At 38.3% G+C, this 19,014-nt stretch overlaps 1 protein-coding gene across 2 annotated transcripts in view; it reads right to left on the bottom strand.

Moving 5' to 3' along the window:
- Positions 1 to 19,014, bottom strand: part of LOC106136502 (lysine-specific demethylase 3B) — a 151,080-nt gene that overhangs the window by 2,586 nt on the left and 129,480 nt on the right. For both annotated transcript variants that reach the window (XM_013337073.2, XM_060945642.1), the window contains 7 exons: positions 14,604 to 15,078; positions 5,865 to 6,066; positions 3,079 to 5,223; positions 2,662 to 2,809; positions 1,795 to 1,925; positions 1,142 to 1,227; positions 260 to 473 (listed from right to left, as the gene is read on the bottom strand). In XM_013337073.2, the coding sequence (XP_013192527.2) occupies positions 260 to 473; positions 1,142 to 1,227; positions 1,795 to 1,925; positions 2,662 to 2,809; positions 3,079 to 5,223; positions 5,865 to 6,066; positions 14,604 to 15,078 (3,401 nt within the window). The remainder of the gene's footprint in view (positions 1 to 259; positions 474 to 1,141; positions 1,228 to 1,794; positions 1,926 to 2,661; positions 2,810 to 3,078; positions 5,224 to 5,864; positions 6,067 to 14,603; positions 15,079 to 19,014) is intronic.

Genomic DNA, 19,014 nt, shown 5'->3' with positions numbered 1-19,014 from the left:
AATAAATTAGATAAATTTTCACTGTAAATATTATCTTCTTCAAGGTTCTTTATAGTACTATATGACGGTCTCTGTGAACTTGGTTAACTGAATAGTCTTTATTTTTATAGAAAGTTATAGCAACATCTATAAAAGTGAAGGGGCGTGGATCAATCACGTAACAGTTCGGACCTTGGCTTTTAGCCAACAGAAGCTAGAGAGCTCGCGTTTTCTTTTTCTAACAGCGCACGTAACCGGAAGACTGATGGTGGAAATGTACCTTTTGCAAGAGCCTCTGAAGCAGATCCCGCGCCTTGCCCTTCATCGCGTCGTCCACCTTGGGCGCGGCGCCGCACGAGCACGCCGGCAGTTGCCAGACGGCGCGCGCGGCGTGCGCACGCGTCGCGGCGGCCGCGAGCGCGCCGCCCGCGGCTATCTGCGTGAGGAGTAGCCGCCGGGCGGGGTGGGCGCCGCCGGCCGTGCAAGTCAGCCAACTGAGGATATACAAAACATCAAAAAATTAATTAATTTTAGAATAAAATAAAACTCATAGGTACTACGTGGAGAAGAGATTTCCCAAAATGTTCGTTTCATAGCGTTGACAAACTCGAATGTAATTTATTGGAATATATTTATCAGTCTCCATATTCATATGTTTCTACTTCGCTATTTTAGATCCTCAAAACCATAATACGTAATCAAAAGTATAGATTTACACTACAGTAATAGGTAACTGTTAAATAAATTTCATAAAAATAGGATAGATCCTCTGTTTATTTAATGAATGACATATGTATTTCTACATTATCATTGTTTCTATGCTACATATAGTATAAATTCCAAGCGAAATGATATGATAACACATGATCCGGATCAATACACGTTTATCAGATTTCAAAACATAATCCTTCAAATAACACGCTATTTGCATTCACCTATCATACATAGTCCATGTGTCATCGATAAATCAAGTCATGACATAACTTATGAAAGAAAATATTATAAGTCTTTGTAGTATAGAAAAAACGTGAGCCAAACTATGGTATAAAACCTGAAATACCCACTACAGAATCGTTGTCATTGCTGTTCTAAGGAGTCTTCCCTGTGTGGGAACGCTACAGAGACCAAAACTAGGAAGATTTAATTTCAACACCAAACTCACCCAAACGAGTCCCTTTCGCCATTGGATGTGGAGTTGGTGTTACTCGTCTCGTTCGTAGAATTGGCCGACTCGCCGGACGTCCGCGACTGCAAACAAAGCACGGATTAGACATCAATATTCAACGCTCGCACTACCGCAAACTATTCCGAATTAAATATGTGCATAATATTTGCATTCGATAACAATGTAATAACAACAGCTGACAGGAATATTTAAGGTGAAAATTATAAATCAAATTTCCTTATTGTCTTATTGGAAAATATGAATCACAGCATAATCCTGGGAGTCATTTACTGAACTTTCCAGGAATCAAGCATTAATTATTCAGTGCAACGGCTTAACAAAAACAGTGAACAAAACTATGCAATCAGTAATATGAGTAACAAAAGAAATGCTTTATTTAAAACAGTAATGTTATCATGTAACTAGGCATCCAATTAGAAAAGGAATTTCTGGGAAGCCTCAGAGATCAACAAGTGCCTAATAAAACAAAGTGAGTGGGGACTTTGTTTTGCTTTGTCCGTCCATTTCAATCAACTCTCAAAACATTTAATGTATTTTCTAGCAGAACAATTTCGGAACCGTATAGAAATGGTGTATAGGGTTGTAAAGCTAAAGTGCTGAATAAATGAAAAATAGTGTTGGAAACATACCTTATAGCAATCCAAACAGACGACGAAGCCACACTTTCCACACGTCCAGTGGAAGTTGAAGAGCGTGGTCTCGCACACGTCGCAGATCTCTCGCACGCCTTGTACGACGCGTTTCCACGCGATCGTCTTATCTGTTCGGACAAAACGGCATTTAGTTTTCATCGTCTAGACTTGTTTATTGGGTAATAATTGGCAAATTGCGACATCTTTTGCACGGCCAAGAGAAGCACTACCAGCCTCGTCTTATCTGTTCGGACAATACGATACTTGTTTATCGACTAGTGTCTAGACTTGTTTATTGGGAATTAATAGGCGACTTTTGACACAAAGTAACGTGTGAGGGAAACTTTACAATGTTAAATAAACACTTTTGTGATAACTTTGCTGTTGATTTTAATAGTTGAATACTTAATACTTATTATTGATTAAATTTAATAAAAAATATTGATTCCTTTGTTTTTCAAGTATACAAAACAAAGTAATCGAAATGAGATTTCATATACATATTAAATGTATGTATTAACATTTTCGGCACGCCACATTTCAAAAATAAATTGTGACGCTTCCAATGCTAAGTCGATATACCCCCTCTATGCAGCTGATCAAACCTATTGAGGTTACCAACGGGAATCGGGGGTGAATTATTTATTAACATTGCCCTGTACACTCAAGTTTTCAAACAAATTTCCAAATGATGCATAAAAGAAAAGTATAACAATAAAGAGTGTGTTACGCTTACTTCTTATATCAGAAAATAAATTTTACAGTTTGTCATGCAGATTGTGAACTATTGGGCAAGCATCTGTCTCTTAAAAATTACTATTAAACAACAATTACTAATAAAAGAGCAATGATTATGAATCTTACCGTCATTTAAATGGTGTGACTCGGCGTCTTTCTCCTGTTGTAGCAGTTCACAGAACTGGTCCCCAATCTCCCTCAGTAGGAAGCAACTCATCTCTATATCTAACTCCGCCGCGCCGGCGGATGAAGACAGCCACAATTTTTTATCCTCCTGTAGACAAAACAGAACACCATTTTATATTTTAGGCGAAATCATATTATGTTGGAAGATGGATTTAAATCAATGGACTTACGAATATTTTACTACAAAATTTAGCCAATTGTATGCTGTGTTGGTCTTTCCAACTAACATAACAAATTACAGACTATAATCTTAGCTATTGGTGCCTAACCTACAACATCTACTGCAAGAGATGTAGTAACTCTACACTCCATAGAACTGAAACCAAGTAAAACTATAGATAAAAAAGTAGTACACACCTCATCAGCATCCTTATAAGGGTCCGAAAACCCGGCTAAAGCTAATTGCCTATTCTTGGCGTACTTCAGTCTTCGGAAAGCGTAGAAACGGCAGAAAATGTTGGGCATGTCCTTGTCGCGCTGCGCGGGAGACCAGCGGCACTCGCGGCATTTGGCCAGCCGCGGCGCCACCTCGAAGCACGGCCCGTTCTGCAGGAACGACTCGCTGGTGACGCGGGGCTGCGTGGCGGCCGGCGTTCTTCTGGGGGGATCCTCTTTCCGCCGCCCCCCGCGCCCGCCGCCGCCCCCGCGCGACCGGCGGCCTCGCGCGCGTCCTCCTGCACCGCGCTTACTTGACGTGCTGCCGCTCCCGCTGCCGCTACCTCCCGAATCAGAGTCTTTGTCGTCACTTTCTTTATCACTTTCACTACCGCTCTCTGACGCTTTTTTCTTCTTCGGCTCGTCGCCGGCTTTTCGCGCGACTATCCCCTTTTTCCGCTTAGCTTTAGGTGGTTTCCGCTTGGGTGGCGTCGCAGTTTCTCTATCCGAACTCGAGCTATCTTCTTCCGCGTCGTCGACTCGTCCATTCTCTTTGGGTTTTCGCGGTTTTGACGTCTTACGGGCGCCGCGCTGGATCGACTTGGCCGCCACGGGGACTACTATGTTCGAACTCGAATCGTCTGGTTCAGATACACGTGTTATCGTCATTGGAAGAGTAATGCAAGTTCCGCCACCCCCCGAACAGTCTCCTTCACCGATTGGCGCTGTCTCGTGTCTTTGTAGCCACGCTTTTTTGCCTAAATGTCTAACGGGCGCGGAGCCATCTCTCGGCGGCGTCGTTTTGGCAGGAGTTTCCCCGTCGGCCAGGGGCGTGACAGGCGGCGTGGCGGGCGGCGCGGGTGGCGTGGGCGCGGCGGGCACGGCGGCCGGGGACGGCGCCAGCGCGGGCGCAGGCGTGGCGGGCGCGGGGCTGGCGGCGGGCGTCACGTGCGGCGCGGGGGACGCGCCGGCCGCGCGCTCCGGCGTCTCCACGCTGCCGTCGGCCGAGGGCACGCGCACATCGCAGGGCGGGCCCGGCGCTTGCGGCGCGGGCTCGGAGCCGTGCGGCGTCCGGCCGACGCTGGCCGCGGCGGCTATGAGCGGCTCGGGCGCGGGCAGCTCCTCGAGCCGCCGCCGCTTGGCGTCCGCGTCGGCGGGCTCGAAGGGGTACCGGCGGCGCGGCGACAGGCGGTCGGGGTCGTCGCGCGCCACGCCGAGGTCCAGCGGCTGCGTCTGGCACGGCGAGGGCGCACCGGTGTCGCCGTGAGCGCGCGGCGGCGGTCGCGGCTCCGGCGTCCGGCAGTGCGCGACTGGCGGCGGCCTCGTCCTCGGCGCGGGCGAGTACGCGGACGGCGGAGGGTATGGCACCGGCGGCGGTTCCGTCTTTGGCATCTGCAGTTGGGGTTCGACGGCGACCGCGTAGTGCGCGGGACTAGGAGAATTGTTCGGTTTCCCGTAGAACTGCTGAGGCGCCGGGCTGGACACTTTCGGTTTGGCTTGCGGCGCGGCTTGGTAATACGCGGGCGAACGCTGCGGCGGTGGTGGTTGGTAGAGCCGCCTGTTGTTTTTGTCTTGAGCGGGCAGGGCGGCGTGCGGCGACGTCTGCAGTGCGGGGTGCGGGTGTGGGGGAGCGTGGGGAGACAATCCCGTCCGGTACGGCCGCGACGGAAGGTAATGGGGGGACGGTTCGCTCCTGGGTTTGCTAGGATAAGGATGCTTCTGCTCTAGGTGGATCTGTTTGGCGTCGTGTTTGACTATCACAGAATTTTTTTCGGGCACCAATGGCGGGGGAGCCGGGAGGTGTTGACCGTCTTTGAGTTTATCGTAAGATCTATAAGAATAGCCGCTGTATGGTGCGAAGTTGGGCTCGCCCTTTGGCAGAGAGGGATGTGAAGTCGGTTTATCGGATTTGGAAGAAATAGATAGCCGAGCATGAGGAGGGCAGTAGTCCGCAGATGAAGGCGCGGGCGCGCGGGGGGAGGGATGCGAGGGGTGCGCGGAGGGGTGTCCGGGGGGAGAGTAGTACGCGCGGTCCGGGGGCGGAGCGCGTAACCGCTCGTGCTCCGGGCCCGCGCTTCGACTAGGAGGTATGCTGTTCAGCAGGGACCATGATAAACTCCTCTCCCTCTGTAACAAAAAATAAACAGTTAAAGTATAATATTGAGTAAACATTTCATCAGTTGTTTTGGCTTCTATTTCTTGTTTACATCCATTAAGTTAAGGTTGACCACAAAACATAATTTTTCTGTGATTTCATTCTCATTTATGAATTATAAGTTTCTGAACGCAATTATAATTTTAATAACCATCATTAATTTTAGAATAATTTAATGCCCTGCTGAATGCCATTTTAATTCTAATTAAAAACGCCTTCATCCGCTGAATTATATAACAAGGTAAAAAATGGAGGAAATGACGTAATGTTATCAAAAATTAGTGATCATGAATGCATATTAAGCAACATCGTAACTTAAATTAATGGACTAATTTTGCACAACTAAAGAATTTTAAAAAGAAATTCCGACCAATCATAAATTGTCAATTTGTTGCTCAAGTCGAGTCAATCTCATTTCATTCATAGCGTAAGCTACGTCTTCGGAGCTATCTGTCGTTACTATTACGTATGGGATAATTAACTTGATTTGTATTTGTCTGTGTTTATTATATACATACATAAATCACGTCTTTATCCCCTACTGGGTAGACACAGCCAACATAAAATATTATGAATAAAGTTACTACTTATTATATAACGAATAAATATTAACCTTTTGGTTGGCAAGCCTAAACGACTCCTCGAAATGCCTCGACACTAGTTTGGACGCCGCATTCTCCTGTTCTCTCCTTTCCTTGTCTTCCCTCTCTTGCTTTTCCCTCTCCCTTTCTCTCTCTTGCTCTATCCGTTCTCTCTCCTTTCTTTCTTTTTGCTGTTTCTCCAGCATATCTCGTTGCTCCTGTTCCCTTCGTTCTCTGTAACAAAAAGAGACGCAAAACTAAGTTTAAATTTGAAATAAAGAATGTAACAATCATGAAAAACAGTGAAACGAAAATGAATGTTGTGTTTTAAATGAAGTAGTTAGGACTACATGGAGAACAGGGCAAAATTCGCAATATAATGACATAAAGAACGGATAAAAGCAGAAATTACATTAAAAAAATTAGATTAAAAGTCATTAATATTAATAGTCTCAAAAAAATCTAAGTGATGTTAATCAAAGAAAAATATGAATAAAACGTGTGGGAGGCAATTGCAAAGTCTTTGGAATGCGGATAAATTGGGTCAAGGCCATTGATTGCAAACATGAATAAATTGATGCTGGATCTGACCTTGTTTATGAATAAAAAAACCACATGCTTATGGAAAACTTGTGTTGGTAATTTTCCTTATTATTCAGGGCTACGTAGGTATATGGCTCCGATTCGATACAATTTTGAGACGTTCTATACATTCTCAAATAGAAAACAATGTATTCACAATGTATCAAAATGTTCAAACATATATATAGTTTAAATAATATGAAGACGCTATATATAAACATGTTTTAATAATCGAATAGGCGTGACCTGCTAATCAAAGTGCCAGTCACTATTAAATGTGAATAAACACACACGCTTATCTATCAGTCATGTTTCTAGAATACGGCGCAATATAAATTACGGAGATAAGTAATAAAACTATTATGCAGTATCAGCAGATAAGATTGTGAGTGAAAAACCAAGAACTCAAACAAAATTAAGATAAAGAAATATCTAAATACCTTTAAATAGATTAAACATCTGCAAGGATAATATAATTCTATGTTATCGTTGCAACATAAACCTAGCATTAAGGTCACGAACTATTATTGCAAAATTGTTAGTAGGTAATTATTATGAATCCACAAAACGTAGATTGTTACTGGATTACTGTTATAATAGTATAGTAATTACATATTACATTTTGTAAAACTATGTGCGATCAGGAAAAAAGGCGTGCGAGATCATATACATAAATTGTTTATATTACTAATGTAAATAATCCACAGAGTCATTAATTTCTGCAAAATAAAATTAAATTTCTGAACAGAACATAATATAGAAATAATTTAAAAACATAAAACAGTTCAGTACGTATACGTTTGACACTGCACAAAACATAGTAACACCAAGGACGCCGTTGTCACATAATTTCCAAAATTACAAACAAAATTACCTACCCAATATAATATCAATTTTGATGTCGTAATAGAAGTAACATTATGTAAAATTTTAACTTATACACGGGTTTAAAATCTTAATTATTAATACGTCAATCGATGTAAAATTGTTTCTCACTTGGCAAATATTTGACATGGTGTATCATAAACAGTAGAGTATGAAGAAAGAAAGATATAATGTATATTAGGCAAAGATCAACGCAGTAAATACAAAGTTTACTTGGATTAAAAAGAAACATTTAATGTATAGATACTTCAGAATAGGACCACTCGCACAGCATACTTTTGTTATAAATAAACTTAATGCATAATTGGTCAGCAGAGTAAAAGAAACCTACATTGAAATAAGAGGTAGTATAGTAAGTAGGTAGTCAAAGAACCAAATGGGTGGTACTGAGAGAAAATAGATTTTGAGACGGCAGGTGGATAAGGATTCAGAAATGAGAATAAAAAATAAGTTAATGGTTCTTGTCTGTTATCATTTAAATATGTCAAAAAATGTCAATAACTTTGAAAAAAAACTAAGGCAAGAAAAAAGTAAGAGTTTGACGTGTACAAATAAAAAGTAATAATAATTTCTCAAACAATAGACATAGAAAAGAAGACAGACGAAGTTTTACAATATTGTAAAATGAAGCACCAACAGTATATCTATACGCCTCATGCACATAATTTTGCCGATAGTGTGACAGTCGGCCACCATTACGTCATCGATACGTCATAGATTCCAAGTATCTGTCACTCACACATGCGTACAAAGCCGCCATTACTATGCTTTCGCTTTTTTTAAGCCGCACTCTGTCCAGCTTTTTTTGTACGTTTATTTATGCCTGCTGGAGGACAGGTTAACAAAAAAAAGATTTTCACTGTCAAGAATAACATATTTGGGAATAAAAAAAATTGTATTGTGTTAAGAAATCAATTGTCACTATTGTTATGCATACAATGGCTGCACGGCTTGGTCGCAGTGTTAATAATAACAACGACGTTTTGCATTTTATATGTAATAATAGTAATTTTTTGCCTGGTCTGGCTAGTAATAATAATGGTTATTTTACGTGTTGGATGTTGCACTGCCATTAATCTTTCCTACTGTTAAGATGCTTAACAATATGAATCATCTTCTTAATCTGTAGAGATTAAGATGATTCATGAAAATATGTTCTTGGTTTGCTTACATTCAATTCTCCGTAAACACTTTTTCGTACTACAACAATGACACAACACGATAACTTATCCACCAGCCTAGCACACTAATGAACTAAGCCAATAAAGGAAACTAGTTTATGTATTTTGATGGAATGTTGGCTTCATCCCGGTGAAACCGATAAAGTAATGTTGACTTTATCTTATCTATTCCGTAACTGTCAATTTTACTGTGTCATTTTACCAAACTGTTCACTGTTTAGTTTTTTTACAATGAAATCATCCATCATTGTATGTATGGGTAGGTACCCATACACACCAATAGGTATTGGTACAAACCTATATACGACCTACTAAATCAGAAAGAGTTCTAACTCAATGCTCTGTATAAATAAATAATTGGTTATGAAAGTGAAATTCAATATAATGTTATTCAGACATTTTCGCAATAGTATTTGATTCATACAAAGATTGTCGGTCAGCACTGTTGGCAATTTTCAGCACATTTTTGCTTTGTTGTGATCAAATTATTATTTACGTAATATTTCTGATGAACAAGCGCTTAGCATACTTTTGTTATAAATAAACTTGATGAATATGTATTTTAAAATCATTCTTTGATAGTAAGATCTTGATGGTCAGCCAAGTGAAGGAAGCAAAGCTCGTTTTTATTCCAAAATGGTGCGATATGTTCAGTACCTAAATTGAAATAAGAGGTAGTATGTTGTATTGGATTTCCCTATTTAGGATTGAGGTGAGTGGTACAAGTGTATTTCGATTTTCAGTCGAAAGGTGGAGGATTCAAAAATGAGATTGTTAAATTAAGTTAAAAGTACTGTTATCATTTAAACACGGAAAAAAATGACAACTTAGATCATAAAAAAAAGAACAAAGCATAAGTAACTGTTTGACGTGTAAAAATAATTTAATAATAATGACTCAAACCTGCTGGAGGACAGTTTAACAAAAATAGATTTTCACTGTCAAGAATAACATATTTTTGATTTAAAATATGTTTTGTTTAGAAATCTATTGTCACCATTGTTATGCATACAATGGCTGGCAGACAAACAGTGTTAATAATAACTACAAATTTTCGAAGTTTCTTCTACAGTGACTACACTAAGTTTTTAAGCACATCTAAGAATTAGAACTATGCAATATAAAGTAGTTTATTATCGTACTCTGAAATAAGTGTAAATAATACAAGTCAATTCATACCAAATAAAGCAATTACAAATGCTTTATGAATACTTAGACTTCTGTGACATTTAGGTCCAAAGTTTAAATATACTCGTAAAGTATCGTAGAAGACTACGAAGTTTTAAAACTATGCTGAATATTTTTTGAACGTATTAAATTCTGTAGGACTTTCAATTGATACTGTGATAAAATAATTGGATGTACCACATGATGTATACCCTACACTTGGCATAAACATCATTATTTTATGTCTTATGTCCCAGGGTCCTTCAAGATCGACCCAAAAATAATAGAACTGCCAGTTGGGCTTCATTTGTTCACATTATCCGTCACTTAAGAAGTTTTATATTCTTCTTAATTGCAAACCGAATAAAATAATTATTACAACAACAGGTATGTCCACAGCTGTTCGCGTTGAAATGGTTTTGTTTACAAGTCTGCAACCTCGTTATAGCCGGGTGGAATTAGGGTTACCAGGTGTATGCATAAAACCAGGCATAGTTCGGCTTTGATGGTTGGTTCTAAGTAAGACTCAACGTTGCTTTTTGATTATCTGTCCGGCCAAAATTTACTACTTGGCTCCAATTTTAGTAGTAAACCCTTTCAACCCTCATTTAAACATAGATTCGCAGATTTTTTTAAATAAAAGGCACCCAATAAAAAAAATCGTTCCGTCAAAGAAGACACTAAATGCATCCACTATTTCAAACAACGTTGGTTCTGTTTTCGAAGGACTTATACAATAACATGGTGGGTTTCGGGTTTTGGCGAGACTTTATTATACAAATGTTAAGCCATCTCGCAGGTATGTCCGACCATTGGGTATGGCAACCCTAGGTGGAATTGTGTCAGTAAAGCATGATACATTATGCCGGCCCATACCCGGTAGAACCAGTGGGCACCACATTATGAGGACTTAAAAGGAAGCCCACATACTATTAGCGTTAACAAACCGGTTCCAATAGAATGGGCATAATAGATCATCTGTCAGTGTGTTCAAACTGCTTTTCAAAATGTAATCGTTTCATAAATTTAATAAGATTAATTAAAATAGGTTGATTTTTGTGTCTGGTCATCACAAAATAAATACATATAACCATAAAGAAAATATATAAGTCATATGCATTCAAGGAAAAATTTACTAACAAGTCAGCTTATTATTTTTAGCATCATAATAATATGAATACCTAGTGCGTTAACATTATATTAACAATACCATTTTGCCTCTGTTTTACATAAAATTATCCTAATTATTATTAAAACCAGATAAAAATCGACATAATTAAGCAACTCAAATTAGCATTTAAAATAAGTGTGGATCTTGGGTATGGATTTGAATAGTATGAAATACATATTAATAAACTACGTGACCTTTGGTTCAGTCAAGGTCATATGATTATTCGGAATTTAAATTATGTAAAATGTCAGAATAGGTAGACTTTTGACAATTACAAACCTACTGACTGTGAAAAGTACATACATACATACATACATATAATCACGTCTATATCTCTTACGGGGTAGACAGAGCCAACAGTCCTGAGCGGACTGATAGGCCACGTTCAGCTATTTGGCTTTAAGATAGAATTGAGATTCGAATAGTGACAAGTTGCTAGCCTATCGCCTAAAAAAGAATCTCAAGTTTGTAAGCCTATCCCTTAGTCGCCTTTTACGACATCCATGGGAAAGAGATGGAGTGGTCCTATTCTTTTTTGTATTGGTGCCGGAAACCACACGGCACTGTGAAAAGTATGAAAGCAAAAAAGAAAAGTTAATCTAAAAGCAAGCAAAATAGCCAGTGAAAGTAAAAGCATCAATAAAACATTTAGCCAAGTGTACAAATAGGTAAGGAAAAAAAGTATGCAGGGATCTTGGCAAGTAGAAAGATGTTGTCTCTGCCTCCATCGGGATAGATGTGCGATTTTATGATTGTATACATCTATGTACAAAAAGGTAGCCTTGACGTCTGATGCATATTTGCCTAATTTAAAAAGTTGAAAAGCGAGCATTACTTGAGATCTGGATGTGGACAAAAGAGGCGTGATTTATGAATGTATTAAGTACCTTTTTATAAAAGAATAATAAATTTTAAGATAGTAGATATAGTAATATTACTTTGTTATTTAAAATTTATTGAAAGACTCGTGTTGATTCTGCAACACTATCACTAACGGAAAATGGTAAACGTAAAATAGTTATTTTTTAATATCTATAAAAGAAAAAAAAACAACTGATAGTAGTACGAAAATTGCTCTTCTAAATCATTCTTTTTACGAAAAAATTACGGTAATAAAATTTCAGAAAGTTGTAACCAATAAAGTAATTACGTAAAAATAACTATAAATAACTTTAATGATACTTAGCCTATATCGTTCAACTTTAATAGCCAATTATGAAGGTTAATTAATAGCCGCATTTATGTGTACTGTTAACTATGGCTTTTAATTATTATCATGATTAATAAGGAAATATTGTTTACATTTATAAACTTAGTTTAGTTTCTATCCTTTAAACTTTTGTTACACATACATATAATAGCAAATTATCTTAGAGTTATCAACAAAACAATATTCCTTAATGGCGAAAAATAATAATAAAATTTTTGAATTAATTAATTAAGTATTCAAGTGTCTGGCCACTTACATATCTAGTTGTATCTAAATTCAATAAAAAAACCTAAATATGCTTTTTATTTATGAGAACAATGTGATTTAGTGATTATACCCAACTAATTGAAACGATCAACAAAGAATAAACAATAAACATTCCACAAGACCTTAAACGTGGATGACCTTGAAGTGACATTTACTTCTTCAGACATATTAATCGCATCAATTTAAATGTAAATCGTTTTGAATCAACTTCCTACAAGATCCACATGACTCGAGGCTTGCACACAGACATCAAAGCGATGTGGATGTGACCTTGACCTGAACACGTGAAGTTGTTGGCGACCTCCGACTGTTTCTAACGTCGTGGACGGACGGTTATAAGGATAAATAGGATTTAGCAACTTGTCCAATTTTTACAAGATTTATTGGATATTTGGTTTTTATTGTTAGCTGTATACAGACAGAACAAAACAGTGTTCAATAGACTTCAAAACATTACTTAATACGTAAAATTAATAGAACTTTTTAGTTATCAAGGGGTAAGCCTGTAAAAAAAAATGTATCTAACCAATCGTTTGTATATGTATATGGAGTTATTTTTGACATAACACTACGTATTATAAAGTTAAGTTTACCTTTTTTATCTGTCTGTTTGTATGCGCTAATTTAAAAAAGAGGGTTTTCTGAGGAAAGATTTTATTTAAATGCTACCCGTGCGAAGCCAGGGCGGGTCGCTAGTTTTATACATATACATATATACAATGTTGCAGTAGACTCCAAACGATTCCACCGAGACTACCAACACACTATTGGCACATTTATATTTAACAGAATTGACTCCCAGATAATAAGATTTGTTTTTTATTTCATTGAAGTTTTAACGAGACCCGGGTATGACCTTTGTCCTGGAAATTAAAGGAAAAGGTGAGCACTAAAATATCATCAATATTGATCTGTTTTCGGCTTAATTCCCTCCGCCCACTTGATTCGCCCACGTGAAACAAAATTGGTGTACTTATTCTTGTAAATTAATACGTTCTTCTTCAAGGATTCTAATTCAAATGGAAATTATATGTCACTAGATGACAAAACTTGAATATTCATATACGTTATCCAATATTTATACATTAACCCAACTTATGAAAGGCAATGACATGTCAATTAATTAATCCGTAGCGAGATAAGAAGAAAATATAAGGGTAATAAATAAGAGGAAGTCTCTAATATGGTTTTTCGGGGTAAAGTTTAAAAGATATTTGGTTCCTTGGGCGTTGTTTCTAAAGCGTCATATTTCTAGCAATTCAGCAACACACTGCAAAGAAGTTTCGGATGGGCATGCCATACAATATTCGTAATCGATTCGTATACGAGTATAACTACTTTAATTGACTACCTACCATTTTCAACAAAGTACCTACATTATTTGTAAAGGGTACTTAACTATATTTACGCTCGGCTAATTTGGTTCGTGACCACTTTGGTCCCATGAATGGGAACGGTAAATGGATATTGTATTCAATTCAGTAGGTTTTTGTTCTGAGTAGTCACGCTATGGTCAAGGTCAGAAGAGATTCTCATATTTACGATATTAAAACATAATTACTTAACTAGTTATGTAAAAATATTATTTTACCACATTTAGATAAATACATTTCTGAATGACTTCTGAACATGCCAATCCAATAATTAATTCACGTTTGCATTTTCGATCGTTAAATAAATTGCATATATGTATGCCAACATATATAATGATATGTATAAATTTATTATTCAATCAATGCCCACTTACTACAAAGTGGTACGGTAAGAAATGTTTTTTTTAAATAATATTTTAATTAGGTATCGAACTAACGCTAATTATACATTGACATTACATATTTCATTAACGTTGTAATGAAACACGTTTTACGAAACTGTATTATTTATTATAACCAGTTTTTGCAAGTCAGTGGTTAACACTTAATTCGCTAATGGCATGTCATTACAGGCCCCTTTCAACGGAATTACATGACTCATTTTGTTTACTAACCAGTCTCTAAACTATGAGTCATAGTGGTATATAAATAGTTTGATTGAACATTTAAGACTCAAGTTTCCCTAAAACACATTAACAAAATAGTGCATTCTGTATCGGCTCGCCGTTCATAAAAAAACCGTATCATAACCGACATTTCCGAGTAAATAACTTATACGTTGGCCGAATCCCTGGTACTGAAACATGGTTGCGGAGGACTCAACTGAGAATTAAGAGAAGAAGAAACTTAGGTACAGATTTGATACCATCCTAATCAATAACTTAACAATTAACAAATGAATGAAAATCGGGCCGAAATTAATGATTTAGACTCACCGTAGCAGTCTTTCATGTCTCTCTCTATCGTAGGTCGCCGCCAGATAGTCATCGGCGATGGGATGATGCAAGGGCGCATGTAGCTGCGGTTGGTACCGCTGCTTCCACAGCAGCTCGTTGGCGTACAACGAGGGCGGCGGCGGGGGCAGGTGCAGCAGGGGCGGAGGGGGACCGCCGCCATACCCGTGCGCCATGCCGCGCCAATCGCGCTCTTCCACCGAACTCGCCGACCCGCCTGAGCGGACACCGCTCACTCCAGAATCGGACCTCTCGTCCGCATCGCGCGCGCACACTATCACACAGTCGTCCTCCTCGGAGGCCACGGCGCTGGCAACACCATCCGCGCCTGCACTCACTTCACTGCGCACTTCACCTTCACTGGCACACACTTCTGGCTTCACTTCCTCTTTTTTTACACACTTATTTTCGTCACTAACTTCGACATCACCACTCGCACTCACAACTACAGCAGCACCTGTAACAAAAGAGAAAGATTTTTATTTTTGGGATCAAAAACTGTAGTAGACGAATTTAACGTCTTGTAACAATCTATAAAATTAAAAAATACCCAATTCAGGGGCCTTCCCGAGGCTAGCCATTGATTTAAAGCAATCCCTCTGCCAGCTGAATATTACGAAGCTGACATCATTATTCAGACAGTATGCACGTTTGGGCTGATGCCAAGTTATAAGCTCATTCACACGGTGCCCCCGCTGCGTAAAAATATAAGTATGTATGTATACATAATATATATGGACGCTCCGCAGTCAGCTTTAAACAAGTCATCCAAGACCATTTAACACTGTCACTCACAATAAAACGACGTGAATTATGTGTTACATTATTGGAACAATACCAGCTTTAATCAACAAAACGAGAATAAAGCAAGATGTCACCAGCAATAAAGACGGCGGGTTTTGTTTTTTGACCTTGGCATTAATTAATGTTATCAGACTTTCGTGAGACGAAACTTAGGTATTAAGACGAAACTATTGCTTAGGCGGTGTGGTGTTAAATTGATTACCGCCAAAAATGGTTAGGAGTCAGAAAATAAATGTTAAAAAAATGTGTGTATGGGATCTGTAATGGTAAAGGTGTACTCTACCATCGTTGTGAATGACGTGTTGGACATTTTCCAACAACTCATCGCCAACACCGGATGATCGAGAATTTGGCGCGAAACCAGAAAAGAGGGCAATGCGACAAGCACACAAATATTGCGCGATTAATTTATTTATTTTTTGGAATATCTACTTCTTTATGGTCACAATCAAAATTACACTAAAATGATATATAAATAAGTCGTAAGACGTAGTAAAAGGATATGACGAATGAATTTTTCACAATGTTTATCAAGAGACCTTGTAACTCTGAAATTCGCAGTATGCGTAACCGTATCGATTTGGTAATCGATTGTTACACACTTTGGCGTTTAAAAGTACTTACCAATGCAGTACTAAAATACAGTAATGCTTCATTATCACTTTATGAATCGTTTATGGAGTTAAGACGCTGTAAGCACTTACATTTTAATTTGATATTGTTAAAGGAACGTCTACTTATAAACATAAAAATTAAGAAGCATTGGTAGACAAAGTAAAAATAATGATCTCGCTTAAATTGAGAATTGGAGACGACAATGACGCCTACACAAACGAGCGGGTCTGCGTGACAGACAAACAACAATGGAATTTTAATGTGCGGCCTGTTAACGAGGAGCATATTAACATAATTGCATAAATTATTATTCATATCATTATAAACTCAAAACAACGATTGCGAGCGACCGTTGTTCACCTGCGGGTTATTTATTTATTTGCGATATGCGATAAGTATCTTATTAGTGTTGCGATTGCGAAATAGTAAGTCAACTCAAAAAAATTTTTTTATGAGTTATGTTTCAGCGTTGGGATCATTTTTCTGGTTTGGTTAAGAAAAAATACCTAAAATAGTTATTTTATTTTGGGTCAAAAACGATGACACACCTTGTGAAAGTCAAATTTGTATGTTTGGTCTGACGATCTATAAATAATTTATGAAAGTATACAAAACAATATTGTCTACATGTACCCAAATAATTGCAAGTGAATCAAATGTAATGTATTGTAAACATTAGCAAAGGTTGTGAGTTGTAAGTTGAGATAAATACAAAATTTTCCGATACATTTCAGTAAACTGTACAGTAACTAGAAATTCAACAGGCTTTATCTCTAGATACAATGTTCAAAGAATACGTCCACGAAGAGAAAACAAACTCGTATCTCACAAACAAACGAGTATTGAGCGAATGTAAACAAAAGCCGCGAGACAATGCGACAGTGATCAGCGGGCGGGCACAATGGGGCAACAAATAACTCCATGGGGAAGTGCGGCAACAGCGTAGCCGTGACAGCGCTGATTGACAAGACAAACGTCGAGACGGAACCGGTGAGAGAGGTTTTCATTAGATAGAAAGGAAGGGAGGGCAAAAAGTTGACACGGAGAGTCGGCGAAGCGCGACGGGTGCTCCGCACGCCGAGCCCCGTAAATCCTGACCGAGACTGTCAGCTGCTGAATTATTCATAAAGGGCGGGCCGCCAGTAGCCGTTTCTGATGCTATGCGGTATGCGCCGACTGCACTCGCTCCGATCGAGTTAACACAGTCTATGTAAATTCCTGACGCAACTGTTAGTGGGTGAGTATTGTAGACGAATTACTAATTCGTAGAAACGATCCCTCGGCCAACTGTGCCAACAACCTTACTTATCGTGTGGAATATAAAACTGCAAACGCGTTGTTTTCAATATTTCATAGCAGCGAAATACTTTTTGTAAAGACGATCATTACGTGCGTTTAACAGACTGTTTTTTGTTGGAATATGGAATCGTCTGTTTAATGGGCGAGTCTTCGGATAACTATGTTAATCTCAAAAACTACATTTACTGAATCAATCTTAAATGTAATAAGTTCAGCAGTTACCTTAAAACAACAATGTGTCCGTTATATTGTGCTCCATTACTAAAGTCGGGGGTCAAGAGGTCGAAATAATCAAACCCATTTTGTTTGCTCAAAGAACTGGCTTTCGAAAGGAAGTGTAGTGTGCGCGTGACTAAAATCGATCAATCAGGGCATTCGAATATTCAACAAACTCACGAATATCGAGTGGTTTGTGCAGTAAAGCTTTGATAGGCCTTTTCGGCTTTCTCAAAATTATTTAATGGTAAGGAATAAATAAACTATTTCATAAAGAAATCGAAACAAATTATAATTTTATGAATAACCAGTTAACATTGTCCAAACGCGTTTGTCCACTGCTTATCTCGTTATAGCCAGTAGAGCGTGCCAAGCAACTCGCCAAGCGTGTAATGAAACACTTCCACTCCGACAATAACCGTTAATCGTTAAACCATTTAGCAATGACAAAGCTTTCTCTGTACAAGTTATAATCATCTCGTACGAGTCATGTGACGGCAACTAGTATCCGCTTGCGATTAATTGTATTGCGCAATGAAAGCCAGTACCACTGACAGTAATTAGGTACTGAAAACTGAACAGGTAGGTTTGCCACAAAACCGCACGCCTCGCTTTCTAGAGCGAGAAAATATTTTGCGAAATAAATTCACTTTTAAGTATATGAACATTGACAGATTCGCTTAGTAGGTAGGTATCTGCTACTTATTAGAAGAACATTATCTCATTTTAAGTTTCACTTTGACTTCTACATTACATAAATTATCAGAAAGTAATTAGTTGGGCAGGTAGATTAGGTAGGTACCTACTAATCTACGCACAATTCAAACCCGATTAGGTTACAGAAAATTCAATCCAATTAGGTACTATTAATATTCAATTTGTAAGAATTTCTATTAAGAACGTTCAAACTACATCGCTCGATCGAAACTACCTAGGTAGGTACTTACTTTAAAACCACACCCGTATTTTTTTTTTCCATTAAGGTAGGTAATACCTATTTAGCCTAAAGTAGCTGTATTTTACCTATATAGAAGATATCGATTATATAACCTTGTAAAATTGAATGGACTCTGACAAAAGATGATCAAATTGTTACAAGAACATTAGAAAACTACACGGGCGTCTTGAATAAAACAATGGACCCATAATTGTCATGTAGGTATGAAGACTGAATAACAAGGTAGCAATAGCATTGTTTGTTTCAAAGAGCTCATAGCAATCTTCCGATAACGGCTAATATTCTTATACGTAAGGAGATGTAAGGTCGGACAGTGCATTACATAAATTCAAATTCATGCAGAGCTAATTAGGTAGGTAAATTATTTTTTTATTACTTAGTTTAGTCTGCTTAACTAAAACTTTGTTTTATTTATAGTTAAACAATGTACATTATATATATTATACCTTAGATCACTTAGGTTTATACCTTTTTGTCTAGTACAAAAAGGTATAAACCTAA

Source organism: Amyelois transitella, chromosome 8 (genome assembly GCF_032362555.1).
Source record: "Amyelois transitella isolate CPQ chromosome 8, ilAmyTran1.1, whole genome shotgun sequence".
NCBI lineage: Eukaryota > Metazoa > Arthropoda > Insecta > Lepidoptera > Pyralidae > Amyelois > Amyelois transitella.
Note: the sequence above shows the minus strand (reverse complement) of the source record. Positions and strands in the feature narration are given on the sequence as shown.